The sequence below is a fragment of the Spea bombifrons genome, chromosome 8, assembly GCF_027358695.1.
Source record: "Spea bombifrons isolate aSpeBom1 chromosome 8, aSpeBom1.2.pri, whole genome shotgun sequence".
Lineage (NCBI taxonomy): Eukaryota > Metazoa > Chordata > Amphibia > Anura > Pelobatidae > Spea > Spea bombifrons.
Genome location: NC_071094.1, coordinates 25166071 through 25181879, shown reverse-complemented (window position 1 = coordinate 25181879; position 15809 = coordinate 25166071). Strand labels below are relative to the sequence as shown.

The 15809-nt window shown below is 36.6% G+C and overlaps 1 protein-coding gene across 1 annotated transcript in view; it reads right to left on the bottom strand.

Annotated features, from left to right (window-relative positions):
- Positions 1–15809, bottom strand: part of LOC128502662 (vascular endothelial growth factor receptor kdr-like) — an 89984-nt gene that overhangs the window by 63159 nt on the left and 11016 nt on the right. Inside the window, exons 2-4 of the mRNA XM_053472539.1 lie at positions 4832–4931; positions 3043–3269; positions 721–848 (exon numbers count right to left, since the gene is read on the bottom strand). Coding sequence (XP_053328514.1) covers positions 721–848; positions 3043–3269; positions 4832–4931 — 455 coding nt within the window. The remainder of the gene's footprint in view (positions 1–720; positions 849–3042; positions 3270–4831; positions 4932–15809) is intronic.

Below are 15809 nucleotides of genomic sequence, written 5' to 3'. Positions count from 1 at the left end.
CATCATGTTTCCCTTAATATGATTACTATTAAACTATTAAAATAGAAATATAATTATTTCTTATACACATATTTTTGAAAGTTAAGAAAACTGTTTACAGTTAAATTATTGTTAATTGACTTTTTTTTTAAACTAAATTACAACAGATTGTATTGAGCTCATTGTTTGACAAAACTGCGGTAAAATTCTGAGATTTCTTAAGCAATGGGAGGAAATCTGGTGCTATTTCCTGATGTTTTTAGAGAAAATAATTTATTGTTTCTAGAAGAAAGGGTAATACATTCTGAGAAATAATGTACTCTTGATCTATACTCTTTTTCAGATATTAAAGGTGAATTACAGGCCTCATTCTCAGTTCTCTAATCCTAATTCTCTTACCCTCCAGTGGTAAGCAGGTTGCTCTGAGATTTGATGCCAATACATGGTGCTCTGAGATTTTAATTGATATGCAAGTCCAGGGCATATTAGTCCTATACATTTAGATGTTACACTTTGTCCTGAAGCCAAAAGCTAGACCTACAATTCTTCCATTCTATAATAGCCTTTATTTTAGACATATTTCTACAAAAGGGATCCTTCCTATTGTGGTATTGTCAATGAATACCAGGCATTGATGCATCGCACCAAATGACCTTTATTTAAAACAAGGTTACGTCTCCAACATCTGAATATACTTGCAGGTTAGTGACCTGTTGATGTTCTATTTGTTCTTCTACTTACTTTCTTTAAGACGACCTTGTAGTCAGGAGAGCTGACACGACAGGGGATGACCAACTCATCTTTCTCTTCAATTATCAGTGCTTGACCAGGATAGAGTATGTTCATTTCCAGAAAGGGCTGCTTGTCATCTACAGAACAAATATAGTCTTAGTGATTTAAATTCCCAAAAATGTGCATGTTAAATCTGGGTTATGACATCATGATTTTAACTTTTTCTGTACTGGTGAAGCAAGGAATGTTCTTCATATTGTATAGTGAAAAGTGTGAGTTGATCTGTTTACTTTTAAGATACACAATAATGATCAGATTTAACCAGCAAAAAACATAGATCATAATTTCATCATGTGGAAGTAGATTTAACAGCAGACTGGTCCACTTTGACCTCCTGCTGGTTGGTGGTCCATGTGGAATTGCTGTTTCTTGCCTTGGCTAATAGTAATTTTAATTGTCATTAATACACTGTAGTATTTCTTGTAGGGCATTTCATGGATAACATAATAATATCAGGTCCTGTAAGAAGTCTACTAATTGCATTAAAGCTGTAAAAGATCCAGAGTACCATTTCCCTTCTGACATGCTGTCAAGCAACTGTTGGAAGTTCTTACAGAAATCAAATTGCTTTTGCATTCAGTGCAACTGAATTAATTTCCCAGAGATGTGCGATCTGGTAACTAACTATAAAAAAATTAAATAGCGAATACATTATTTTTAATTCCTAAATCACAGTAGCCTTCTGAAGCATGAAAGGGTTATATAAATCATACGTGCGTTCTATTGTGCAAACGACTTGGAAGGAAACCATGAAGGGAAATAAACAGAATTCAAGTGCTCTTCGCTATGTTGATGTTACCCCCTCTGATGTTTCCCTAGACTAGGCCCTAATTCTCAGTGTATCATTATATTATTTCTACAAAACACTGTGTAGGGAAGGTATGACAGCTGCTACTTGATGAAAAAAAACAAGCAACTTAGAAGAAGTATGTGAGTGTTGCGTCCTTCCTCATTTGATATGTCTGCAACATCAAAAGGCCAGCTTCTTCCTTGGGCACTGTATTCACGAGGACTGATGTTAGAGGATACATAGGAACTTTGCTGTTTATGTATAAAAAGTAATTCAGTTGCAAAATTCGGTGGTTCTATCAACATAATAACCATGATCCACGTAGCAGGAACATTATGTTGTTGATATGTTATTTTTTACTTTTCACATGCTCTGTAAATTGTTCTCATTTTGTGGATTTACTAAGGTTTAATAACAACATTGCCTACAGTTCTATTCTTGTGGTTCATTAAATACATGTCTTTCACTTATTTAGCATTGTATTTAAAGGGCAAAGAGATTCTTTTGCATACAGCACAATATCTCGGCGTAATATAAGAATGGCACTGAAAGAGGTGCTAGTTATCTGTTTAAAAGGACACTCCAACCATCATTTGTACTCAACTGCAGGGGCCTGACAGTGAATTGCGAACTCCTTTTATAAGATGCTTATGGGCTGACGCTGAATCTGAGACCACTGACATTCTTTTAAACGTGTGTGCATGAACTGTCTGCAGAGGTCACACATCACTAGGAAAATAGTACCTGCTGACAGATCCTAACTGTTTTTCCTTAGCACAAATTCAACTGCACTGAAACACAAACAGCCATTGGAAATGGAGATGCGGGAGGATTATCCTTCAATAACACTGCTGTCTCTTTTCATATGAGCTACGTGTGTATTACACTGGTTTTACAACAACACATTTTTGGTGATTTGGTAACCTTTGTGATGAGCAGCAGGACATGACATAATCACATCTTAAAAGCTCAGGGCAAGAGATGCTGTGGAAGCTTGCAACAGTCTTCCATTGTGTAAAGGGCTAGTTAGCAATTTCTAATCTAACTCTAGGGAACCTGACCACGCAACATGGCAACTTACCACCTGGTATTGAGTCATAGGGACACCCTGCTACCGTAGGCCTTATTGGCCTAGCCAGAATATGCCAGTGCCTGAATAGAAATTGTATATAACTTCAGTGTTAAATTCTACTTCACCCACGCCTGGTCAAGGGCCAAAAAAGTAATGTGTTGGACCGCACTGTTAAAATGGTAATATATTTATGCAAACACCTTGAAAAAATATATATGGCCCCACCTCAAACAACTTTGCTCACAATTATATTGCTTTGGAAGAAGTCCCAATATACTTTGCTGTATACCTCTAATAAATACAGCAAAAACACCTGTGCTGTAAAAAATCAGAAATCAATCATATTATATGATGTATTCTGGATTCTCTTGGCTCACAATGATAGCACCTGTGGACTGTAGATACCTACCTTTGACATACATATAGATCTTGGCATTGTATTTTACGTTACTGTTGGGCTTGCTGTTTGCACAGGTTATGAAGCCAGTGTCCACAGCTTGGGCATCTGTGATTGTTAATTGACTGCATGTGAGATGCCCTTCATCAGGCCCTCGGCACTGCTGCTCCCACACGTGCAGCCTGCTGTTGGATGAGAAGGGTTTCTGTTGCCATAGCCAAGTGAGTGGGGCAGATCCTCTGTAAAACAAAAATAATAGGATGAATATATGTGTGTATGTATCTATGTTCATGTATGACTGTCATTTTTGAGGATATAACCCTGAAATTGAGAATGGCAAATACTGATTTTTTTTTTACATTTATTTTTTCTTTATTTTATTTGGGACAAATGCATATGATCTTACTGTTATATTTCTGTGTTTGATTTTGCCTTCACTTCTGCTTTACAAGTGAAATTGGTAGTCAAGTATATATGCATCAAATACATATTTGTGAAGAGATACCTTGTACAATCTTTCTTTATTTCACATGTCATATGTGGTATCCTTAAGCCATCCTAACCTTGCCATGATGTCATATCATAATATCATGCCCTAACCACAAACTATTATTCTGTCCCTTTTGTGCTTTTTTTTATTACTATTATTGTTTTAAAAACAAAAACAACACTTGAAATAACTTTAAAAAAACTTTTAAAGTTAAATCATTATATAATATAATCATCATTAATGTTTATATAATAGCTAATATTAACGATATTGCCCAATAAGACAATTTCAACCTTAAGTTAAATTAAATGGTCACATTAGGCAATGCAAGGTAAATCTTAAAATCAAATAAAAAATGATATAGTGAATATGGAAGTAGAACATTCCAAAGCATGGGGTCTGAGACAATAGTGATGCAGGAAACTGTTGTACTCAGGCAATTAAATAAATGGATTATGGTTTAAAGTCTGTAGGGTTATGTGCAATAAACAGAAGGTCTTGTTCCCTCCCTGTTCCTTCCCAAAAAGGTATTTTTTGGCTCAGACTATCCGCCTGCCGCCTTCCTGAAGCTGATGCCACTGCGGAGATGATCATCTTAAAACACTTCCAGCCACTGAGTGATGTGGTCACCGGCTGCGCTAAGTTCTGACATTCAGAAACAACTCACACATTTTCCATGACCCAGTCAGTCCAACAAAGCCAGCTAACCCCAAGTGCAAGGTGAAGCTCAGCTGCTTCCAATTCCGCTTTTTAAATCTCTTTCCTCCAAATACTGAGTTTAATTAAATTGATTTCCTGACAAGAAGTATGGTTATTTCAATCTAAATAAAAGGCCAGTCAGCATGCCCTTTCCAAGAAAATGTATAACAATACAACCCGTCCATACACCAACAAATAGAGGTAACCAATCAACGCCATTGCCTTTATTACCCCAAATATTATAGGTGAGTTTTTGGCCCATATTTTCCACGTTTAACAGAACAAAGAACACTTAATCTGACTGAATTTCAAGTTCTTTTATCTTTGAGCAATATGTTACGCAACAACTGTTAATAAATAGCTTCACAAAGATACAAGTGCTCCTACATTTTGCTTATCTCTTGCGATGCCCTAGTTGGCAATTAATATTTCACAATATCAATATTCCGTGGAACAGATAGTCTCCTAGGTGTGTTATTACATAGATACAGGATTGATTATTGAACTATAATGACATTCTACTGAAATCGTCAATTATACCTACAATTGTCTAAATAATTATATTTAACTAGGTGTACATTAAGTAACTCCAAAGTTTAACCAAGAACTTACTTGCAGGATATAGTGTAGGAATCCCCTGCTTTGATTTGAAAATGGTTTCCTGGTGGGTTTAGTTGAGGTTTGTGCAAAGTCTCACGATCTCTACGATGACCTGAAAATTAAAAAAAAAAAGTTGGTTAATAATAATGTCTATTCTTCCAATTTCCCAAATTCTAACCTTCATATATGATATCTACTTTCCTAATCTGTGAACAGTTCACATCCGCAATTACAATGGCATAAATGTCTGAAAAGGGTTTTGAGGATAAAAGTGGGTATAGTAGACAATATCTTTCCATAAGGTTCTGCTTTATTTTAGGTTTCAAGTGTTCGGGATATAAGAGCAGTAACATATACAGAGAGTAGCAAGAGGTTATAATAAAAATAACTTCCCATAAATGTGATATCCCCTCTTACGGCTTGCGATGCTAATGTTCTTAGACCGAATGAGTCCTTTAATGGGGCGCGCTTATGAAAAGTGCATATTGTAGGACTACATCAAATGCATTACTTCTGGATACTCTACAATGCCCTGTACCCAAATTAAAAATGGGATGCTTCATTTGCCATCAACTATGTGCTGTTATACCATTCCAATGAACTAGTTGTATTCTGAATTTTCGGCTCAGATAAGCACCTTTATTCAGCCTTGTAAACTTAAGAAATATACTTTTTGTTTTGAAAAGATTTAACTAAGTAATAAAACAATTTTGTCTTTGTAAATTCTTAGGATATCATATACAGCAACACTGTTCAGCCATTTCCTGATTAAGCAAGATCTATTGTTCTGGCTAAAGACATTTGTCAAGTTCTTACATATGTTTTTCCAGTTGAAGAACCTTTTCTTTGGTATGTTTGTTTAGTACACCAATAGTCTTTGGTGTGCCTGACGTGTTAACTCTCACGCCCAAATTAAGTGCAAAGATCACCCTCGCACACCCAAGGAAAGTGTTCTACAAATAATTTATGTTAGTTAAATTTTTTACAAAGAGACTCACAAACTGAGTAGCTACTACTATACCGTGACCATTAGAGTACAACTCTACAACCATCCAGCAATTTTTCAAAAGGAAAATCTCACACACAGAAATAGGATGCTTGTGAGTTAAGTGCCAGTACAAAATGTGTTAAACCTTTCTCACATGTTCTCTGTCACTTTAATAAAGAACTCCTTTGCGTATCCTATTTCTGTGTGTGGGATTTACTGGGTGTTGTTTGGTCCAGTTGGGGGGGCTTTTGAAGGTTTTTGCCTGACATTCGGTGATGCAGGTGACTATATGTTTGCTGATTATAAAGACCTGAAAGCTTGCCAGATGGTCAGACAGCTGATACATTGTATAAGGAAATATTTTTATAGTACAATGGCAGTTTTAGTGAAACCTGCACCAAACACTAAAGATAAAGCTTACAGGAAGGCTTTTAGTCTGTGGTTTAGGTTGTGGACTATACATTTTGAAGAACAAACTCCATTGAGCTTCTGCTGTAAGGATAGCTTATTTGGTCCTCTAGAATGTAGAGTAAAATGTGAGAGATTACTGCAGTCTCCTCACCGATTAAATTATGCAGGGTGTGTTCAGTCCATCTTTTAGATAAACCTGCCAGTGTTAGCCATTCACAATGAATAATGAAGTAAGAAGTGAATTCGGTGAAATTATTTGGCCTAAAATCTAGACTAGACAGGCCAAATTCTTATTTGCAGTTGACTTCTATGTTTCTGTCTACAGTTATGTTTGGCACAAAGCAGTGGTAGCCATGACCTGCAGGAATCTAACGTTGTTGATGACATGTATTTGATTGGCTACCAAGACATTTTTCTATTGTCTTTCTCTATCGTATTCACTGCATGCACATGTCTACAATGATAATACATTCTACAGATATGCACACATTTCAAACAATTCATCACTACATGGCTGAGCAACCCCTCGGTGTGTAGTCTTCAATTATAAATTTAAAATGTGGTGTACTATACTTATATTTTTATTCCTTATGCGTTACACATACAGATTGTGCTGTAAACCATAGGGGACATTTAGTAAGATACTTTTGCGGCCTAGTAAATAATTTGTATTTTCTGCAGTTTGATGTGGGGCATTTGAATTTATTGGGCCTGGTAAATAGTTGTACCTAGTTTGTTATTGATCATATACAGAGTACAAAGTTTTAAAGGGCCCTAAGCCAAACTATTTATCTGAGCCCCATCTTTAACACAGGTAAAAAAAAAATACATAATTGCACAAGTACTATGGAACCCAGTATCTATTATATTACATTTATAGCGGCAGCAGATTCAGTAGTGCTGTTACAGTCTGTAAAATGATTTAAAATCCCACACAATAACAAAAGTGGTACAAAAGGAGAAGTGGGTTCTGCTCTTGCGAGCTTACAATCTAGTCATGACCACAAAGTCTTTCTACTGAAAATGCATAACAGGAATGACCGCCAATCAACCTGTAAAGACCCCCTTCGGCCACTGGGGTCCTTAGCAGCTGCTTGTTATGCTTATGCGATTGTACCTTCCCTGACCATGTAGCCCACATAAACAGCAGCAAACAGTATGGAGAAGACCCTCAACTGTAAAATGTCATAAATTATACTTTGTGCAAGAACAAGAAGAAGGATGTTTTATGAAAAGAAAACAGAAATACTAGCTACAGCAAAAGGCTATTGAGGTGAATAACACCATAGTAAAAATAAATACAATAAAAAATGCCACAAATGGAGTGCTCTACAAAAAATCTACAGTTTTATTATTATGCTGTAGAATATTTTCTTAACTAAGCACAGTGACATATTGGTCCTTCTGCAAATACCAAGGACATGGCTGGGCTCAGACTCTTACCACAAAACATGGACCCTATTCCTACCCCACATAAATAGCATACACCAACCACTCATACATTATATACAAAACGCACGGCCCATACACAGTAAAAAACCTATGTGTACATTAAATATGCATAAACAACTCATTGCACTTTTCCCTCTCTGTTAAAGCAATCAAATACACTCAAGCACTGATCTTCTTGTATATTCTTTTTGGGTCTGCATATGCGCCTTACCTTTGAACATGGTATCTAAAATGTACAACACTGATGTCAGCTCATATCAGTTCACACTCAGAGAAAACATTAGTCTCAGTTCTGAGGAAAAGACAACAAACTGGGTTGAATCTAATGTAAATATGTATTCTGGAGATACAATTAAAGAACTTTTATCGTGCGGCTGATATAAACATTCCAGCACAGCCATTCCCTCCTGGCTCATGTCACTCCAGTGATGCTATAGAGGAGCTGTTCTCAGTCCCCAGCTGGGATCTAATTGTTTTCTAAGGTAGCAGGCACAGGAAAGAGTCTGGGTTACAATAGAGTAAAGTAACCCACATTTGGAGCTCTGCATTGTCAAAAAATGTAGTTCCCAGGGGCAGCAGCTACTGAATTTGTTTGACTCTTCGCAGTCTGGAGAACATTTCTATACAAGAGGGAGGAAAAGAGGTCATAGTCCACAACTAGAAAGTCAGAAGCTTAGATATAGTGTTTCACTCTAACGAAAGGGTAATGGATAAGTGGAAAGTGGTAGGGGTTAATATAGCAGGGGTGTTTAAACTTACATAGGATTGTGATTTCACTATCCTGATTGTAAGAAAAGACCAGAGGCAAAGGTGCCTCTGATCATTCAAAGACCATAAATGATGGGGCTTAGGCAAGGAAGGAGAAGGCTGATGGCTGGTGGATTAATATTAACTACCAATAAAGCAATTTTTTTTCTAGCAATAATATTTACTGTAGTTCACAGGGTAAAAATAAATAAGTGGCATCTTTGCTAATTTACAAAAAAGACTGTTTTTTTTTTACAAGCTTATTTATAATGGGAAGTAATTTACTTTGTAAGCCATGAAAAGAAAATGTAATTTAATTATACATACTGCAAAAGTGTAACTCATCTACAGGGCAGGTCAAGTAAAGCGTCATTAAACAATTGACAAAGCAATCTAGTTAAAGTATCAGCTACATGAGAACTGTCATTCATTTAGAATGGTAGTCATCTGAAGAGATTTCAGATCATTTAATCATTTAATCTCTCTGCTTTTAGGGACAATGTAACTGATATGTTATTTTTTTAATAGCTTCAGGGGAACTTTAACAAAAGAAATTGCTAAGAGAATAGCCTGATGATGAATGGAAACATTCGCTGAGTGAAGAGTGTATCTTGGGGAAGAGATGGTTTAAAGGAACGATTAATATGTTTTTTGTGACTGTTAGCAATGTAAATACATTTAAGCCCTGGCCCCGACTTAGAGCCCCGTATTAGAGCTGCTTGGCATTTCCCCCCATAATGTGATGGCATGGTTGGTTGAGTACTGAACCCAACAAATGGTGAACAATAAATCCGATGCTTGGGAATGTGTGCTTCCAATCACTAGACACCATGAGCTCCAGCATGTATGTATATAAATGTGTATATATATATATTATAGTGATATAATATCAATATCACTTGATCCTTTGAGGGATGGTCCATATTTAAGGGAATTTAGAAATATACCATTACTTTATCTAATTTTGTGGCAGAGTAGCAGTGAAATCAAAGCTAAGATGTGTCAGTTAACCTACTGATTAATGAAGAGCTGTGGAGTTCCTGCTCCTCATATCATAACTTATCTTCCTGTACCACAGACATAAAACAAATGAACAGCTGATGTTTTTGTAAAACCATATAACATCGTTTATCAGCTGGAGAGTATTAAGTGATTTGGAGAAGCTCAACAGGCTTGAAAAATGTGTAAAGCTTCATCATTTGGAACAGGAAAAAGGATGATACTTGGCCTTAGGAGGAAGAAATTTCTTTAAAAACAACTTGGCTATCAATCTCGAAGAATGTATGAGGCATGTCGGAAAATGTAGTATGTTTAGTGCCATATGGGCAACCTGTGAATTTCGTGGTTGCGCCACATTTACACAGTTCCATCTCTAAATATGGGAGTCCAAATTGATTTATACACCCTGTCAACTGGATAGCTATAAAAATGCACTCTCCTATTTTAATAGTTGTGATTATAATCTTTTATAAAGATATAGGAATTTTAAAAACATAGCTTGGTCCATTAATATAATGTATGTGGTGGTTGCTGTGGCTAACATCAGAGGATCATCTATAAGGCAGCCTAGGGCCCGGGAAAGCAGCACTTCACCCAGAGACTCTGGGGGAAACCAAGCAAGTTCCTAGGAATGGTCCCTGGCTATGTGGAGGTCCTTCTGTGGAATACAACAAAACATAGAAATGTATACATACTCAATGTGATAACTCAAGTTTACAGATTGCATTTAAGGTTTGTATGTGTAAGGTGACCTGATGGGGCACCATGGCTGGACCTAGAGGATTTCTATTTTTTGTGGTGGCGGCGAACATTGTTTGCGTTAGAATAATGATTTTTGTGGTGTATTTTATAACAATGTATGGCATAACAGTTTTGCAATGTTGTGTGTAGGTGCCAAGACGAGGAGCCAATGCAACATAAATAGGTTTGAGGACCACCATAGTAGAATTTATTTTTAATCCTCTTAGCTGTATTACTTCAAAACAACAGTTCTTTTGCTACACTTTATATCAACTAAGCCAGCTGACAAATCCATTCGATGCAGCAGGGTTGAACTGATTGAGAGGGGAACATTTTTAATTATTTTTGAAATTGTTGAGGTCACTTATGAGTCACTTATTACAGCGAAACAAACCCCATCACTTCTGCATTCGTGTCAGTCACATTTTCCCTACTTCGGGCATGACAATGCTGATTTAAATGGCTACATTACAAGATACAAAGATCTCCAGTATCAAACAGTTATCCAGTTACAACATTGTAAGCAGTCAATGCCTTGATGTGACATTAGAGACACGATACTTACACTGCTAGAATGCTAGTTGTATAAATGCACATTCTAAAAATTAAAAGAATGAAATATTCATGAAAATTCACCCCCTCCTCTTTGTAACTACTTCGGAAATTCCTTTGGAGAAAAGAAAAGAGGAGGTACTGTAAGGATATGTGAAGGCTTTTCCTGTTAGTTATGAGGAAATCTATTTAATTACTTTTATGAATTTCATAAAACCCTAAGTTTAATTACTGAAATTGGTTGCAAAATAAGAGGAAAAATTATTTTTTTTCCACATCTGATGGGTGTAAATGTAATATTCATCCAGCCTTCTTCTTCCACATAATAAGCATTGATGTGCATTAACTCTGTATCTATCACTTAGTACAGAGCTTTCGCCAACATGTGCTGCACTCATTCATTCATTTTAGCTTCTACGTAGGCACTAAGTGACAGCTTCTTTACTCATCCATACCTAGGAACTTCCCAGGGCAGGCTACATGGAGCTCTCCCTCTTCTGGGAGGGTACTATCGTGAAGGGAAGCACAATATTCAGGAGTGTTTACAACCCATCGAACAACAATAAGCAACTGAATCATTGGCAACAGCAGGTACAACATGCCATAGGCAGAGCAGTGTCAAATAATACACTAAGCGCTGAAAATGAGTCGGCAAACATGAACGTAGCATGGACTTAAAATGCCAGGGCCACCATGTGATCGCCAGTCCGGCCCTGAATGAGGCTCATACTCTTACATAGAAATATTTTTTTAGAATATAAAAAAGGTCAGAGTGGCATATAAAAGGAGGCCCATTGTTAAGTAAAGATGTATACATAGTCTCGTATTTATTTTGATAATTCCATTACTTTAATATTACAAATATATTTTATTTTAGAGCGAGTAAACATATAGATAGGTGGCTCCTTAAACGTGCGAGCAAGCCTCCATTTTATTGAGATGTATATAAAAACACATGTTCAATATCCACTGTCATTTTATTTGATCATTCCCTTGATATCAAGAATAAACTAAAAAAAATGACTTTAAGGCAACAAACATCCTGGCACTGTATATAACGCAACACATAAGAAGCAGTTTATAACATAGACAGACATAGCGACATATAACGAAGACAGACCGCATGTGAACTGGTTCTGCTGCACAATATCAACGTACGGAGAAGAATATTGATGAAAAGATTGTGTTTGCTCTATGATAACTCTGATTTATAAGGTACCAACTAATCGATAATCAGAGGTACAGATGCAAAATAAAACCACTTCCCCCCTATATATACATTAAAGCAATGTTAGGGTTGTCAGTCAGAAGATTGAAGGCGAGGAAACAACCAATTATCTATCCCAGGAGCATTATTTCAAAGTAATGTTTTTAAAAGCAAATATTCTAAATTACAATGCAAATACATTCTTCAAAATCTACATTTAAGATCTGTTCCAGAAGACTTTCTCAGTCATCTTCAAAAGATTTAATGCACTACCACGCTGACCCCATCCTGCACTGTGTTGGCTCCATTAATCAATCAATCCTGTAATTATAACACTCGGCATATAATGGACAGATATAGAAGAGCATGCCCCTCAAGATGAAGAAACACAAGACTTATAAAAAAATGACACAACACAGACATTTATTAAAAAATAATCAGGTTTAGAAAAATATATTCCTTTAATTTATTTATAACGAAGTGTAACAAAATCAGAGGGCTTAAAAACCTGTATTTTAGAAAAATATTGTGCCGTGAGAAGATTTTAGTAATTTTCTACATGGTTGCTATATACTTAAGGCCCCTATCTCAATATAGATGGAAATATAGATATGTATTTCCTCTAGCTCGATAGAATTAGTCAATAAAACATACACAAAAAATATATCATATAAGAAAAACACATCTAAATAGAGATACATTCTTTTCATATGTAATCGAACCCAGCATAGAAATAGGAACGGTCTCATTAGAATATTTCCCTCAGACTACTAACTTGTAGACACACACTGTTAATATAATATACAATTCTTTATACATTGGAAGTATATGGTCTCATCATAGTTGAACATTAAGAATAACACCTTCAATTCATTTAACCATCTCAATCTACCCATTGGTATTAGGCAAGGACTGATGAAGATGGAATCATGCAGTGGAAAGTAATGCAGCCATATAAAGGCTATTACTGTTTGAACTGGCGATCCCTTTTATCAGCTCTCTGTCACCCTGGGCACGCACGTCAACTATTTGTCATGAGCGTTTGTGCTTTTCCTTAATGACTCAGTGTTTCTGGACTGAAATCTGAAAGAATGAAGCCTGTGGGAAAGAGAGAAACCTGCATGGTGTTCCTGAGTGCTTAAGAGGTCCATACAGTGACAAGATCTCTTTTTAGCTCTTGCCAAACTAAGTATTCTAATCCGAAATAAAGGCCTCCGAAAGAAATCAGGTAATTTATAAACACTTTTGTCAAGTATACTTCATACGCTTGACAGGAAAAGCTTAGTAACCTTCAAGAATGGAGAATAGGGTTTGATAAATGGTCACGTCAGCTGAGGCTCTATGCATTAAAGAGAAAGCTATTGGAATCTTAAATAAGCAGACAATGGTACACTATTTCAATGGTAGGCCAATATGCTACTTTTTTTTAAATATTTTCCCTTATATATGCTACATGTACATGTGTCATGATGTCATGACACAGTAAGCTCATATAGAACCATGACATCCATAAATGCCAGCATTTGGGACTTCCCAGCCAAAGCAGAACCTTTGGCAAGTATACTTCTAGAAATGATTTGATTTGATTGCTGATAAGAATGTGTTTTGCCCATTTCCTACCTGCTGTAAAACATCTGACCTTAATGAGCTTTAGCTTTGGCTCATGTAAAGACCCAGGTTCTGAGTGTTTGACTTGAGATATTCCAAGAGCTCCCTACCATGTGATCCAAACTGCGGTACAATATACTTTTTTTTTTTTTAACATGAAGACAAAGCAATTTAGAGATGGAAGCTTTACCAAGTTAGTGAAACAGCATCATCAAAAATGAAACAAAATGTACTTCCAGACTCAGACTACAGAAAAACTGTACTTTTTTATGATGTCCATTTCACTGCCAATAATGATTCTAACACAGACACAATAAACATGTGTACATGATCATGTTATTATGAATGACATATTTACTGGACCGATTAATACCTGGCACTAAAAATAAGCTACATATACCACAAGCTTATTGTTTACCCTGAGTTCTATTGGCAAAGTTCTTGCCACCTTTCACATAATTGTATTTATTTAAAATGGGTTCTTGCCAAAACATTATCATTTCAGTGCTTGGACATTTTGTGTATTTAGTCCCACAGAGTTCAATAATCATAATACTGTTTTTGCTTGAGCAGCTAAAATGCTAATTCCTTTTTATATTTACTTAGAAAAACATTAATATTTGCTTATGCTAAATGCTAGCCACAATAGAAAACAATGATATTTACATTTTTTTGGGTCAGACATACTTATTTATGATTTGGCTGTTTTTGACGTATCAGATGAAAATATTTCTTTAATAAAGTTACCTTTAGAATTTCCGTTAAATGGTCACCCAAATTCTTTACCATTACGTTCACTAGGCCAGACCAGTAAACCAAAACCCTGGTAAGGGACTACTCTCTGACGGACAGTATAGAGGTTGAGGACTAGTCCCACTCCCCTTCTGACCCACTCACATTCTTAAACAGTCTTGTTTACCCCATTGTTATCCTGACTTTAAGATGAGACCAAAGACTGGATACAGTTTGAGTCTTTCTAGCAGGAAAAAACAGGCACATTAGAGGGGCTGAATGGTTCTTATCTGCCATCAAATTCAGTATTTCTATTTTATCTGTCATTACTATACAATTGGGATTTATACTGTACTCGGATTTCCCTGTGCTGTATCACACTACTTTGTAATGTATGATCTTTCATTTGATATAGTATTTTTGTATTGAAAGGGAATGTTTCAATAAAAAATCGATTTACATAATGATGTTAGCATTACCTCTTTCCATAGAGTTTAATACAGCGAGGGAGTTTAAACATACATGGCAGACCTGGACTGGCCATCTGGCACACTGGGCAAATGTCCGGTGGGCTGCTGGCCGACAATACCACATACTGCAGCTCCAACTAGCAAATCCAGCTGCCGGGCGCATTGATGTCATCAGACGGCCGCCATTTTAAAGTGCCAGGGATGTCTGGCCATTGCAGTCTGCCTCTGATAAATGCAACATACATACCGTATTGGCCGCACCCGAATATAGGCCGCACCCTAAAAGTTTGGTGCTTTTTTAAAGAAAAAGTTTTGTAATAGAAAGTGCTGGCAGGGGAGGCTGTCTGAGCGTATCAGAGAGTAGGATACGGGTCCCCTGCACCGCTGCGGGGGATCTGTATCCTAACCCTGCTGCCTGCCCGGTGCCCCCGGAACTGCATGTCCCGGGCGTCGGGCGCTAGACCCCGAATATAGGCTGCACCCCCACTTTAAAGACTTAAAGTGGGGGAAAAAAGTGCGGCCTATATTCGGGCCAATACGGTATATATATTGAACAAAAGAAAGCCCAAGACCAAGTAAGGTTATAGGCTTCATAGCAAGTAGTATATGTTGGAAGGGCCAATGGGTTACATGCCATTTAACTCTATGTTTGTATGCTTCTGCAACTTTTTCTTTGGACTATTTTCTTAGAAAACTGATTATGTAAAGCTCAAAAAAGCTAACATTAAAATGAGATCATTATGTATGTAAAGAATAATTCCTATTTGAAACAGGTTGTTTTGTTTGAAAAAATCCATAAGTACTGCTTTGTTCTAAACAGCTGGATAACATTTTGTTGTTGTTTTGTTACATTTTTGCTGTGTATTATACTTCTGGGAAACACAGGGTTAAGGAGCACTTTTCATTTAATGATTTTTTTTCTTGCCACTTAGTCTTAAACAAACCGTTTGCTCCTCACCAAGATAAAGCAACTCCTCCCTGATACTGAGCCTGCAGCTATTCTTGGGAATCTTGGTGCAGAGATAATTTCAAATTGTTTTCTTGCATGCTAAAGAAGGGAGGATATACTTTCTGTACAGCATA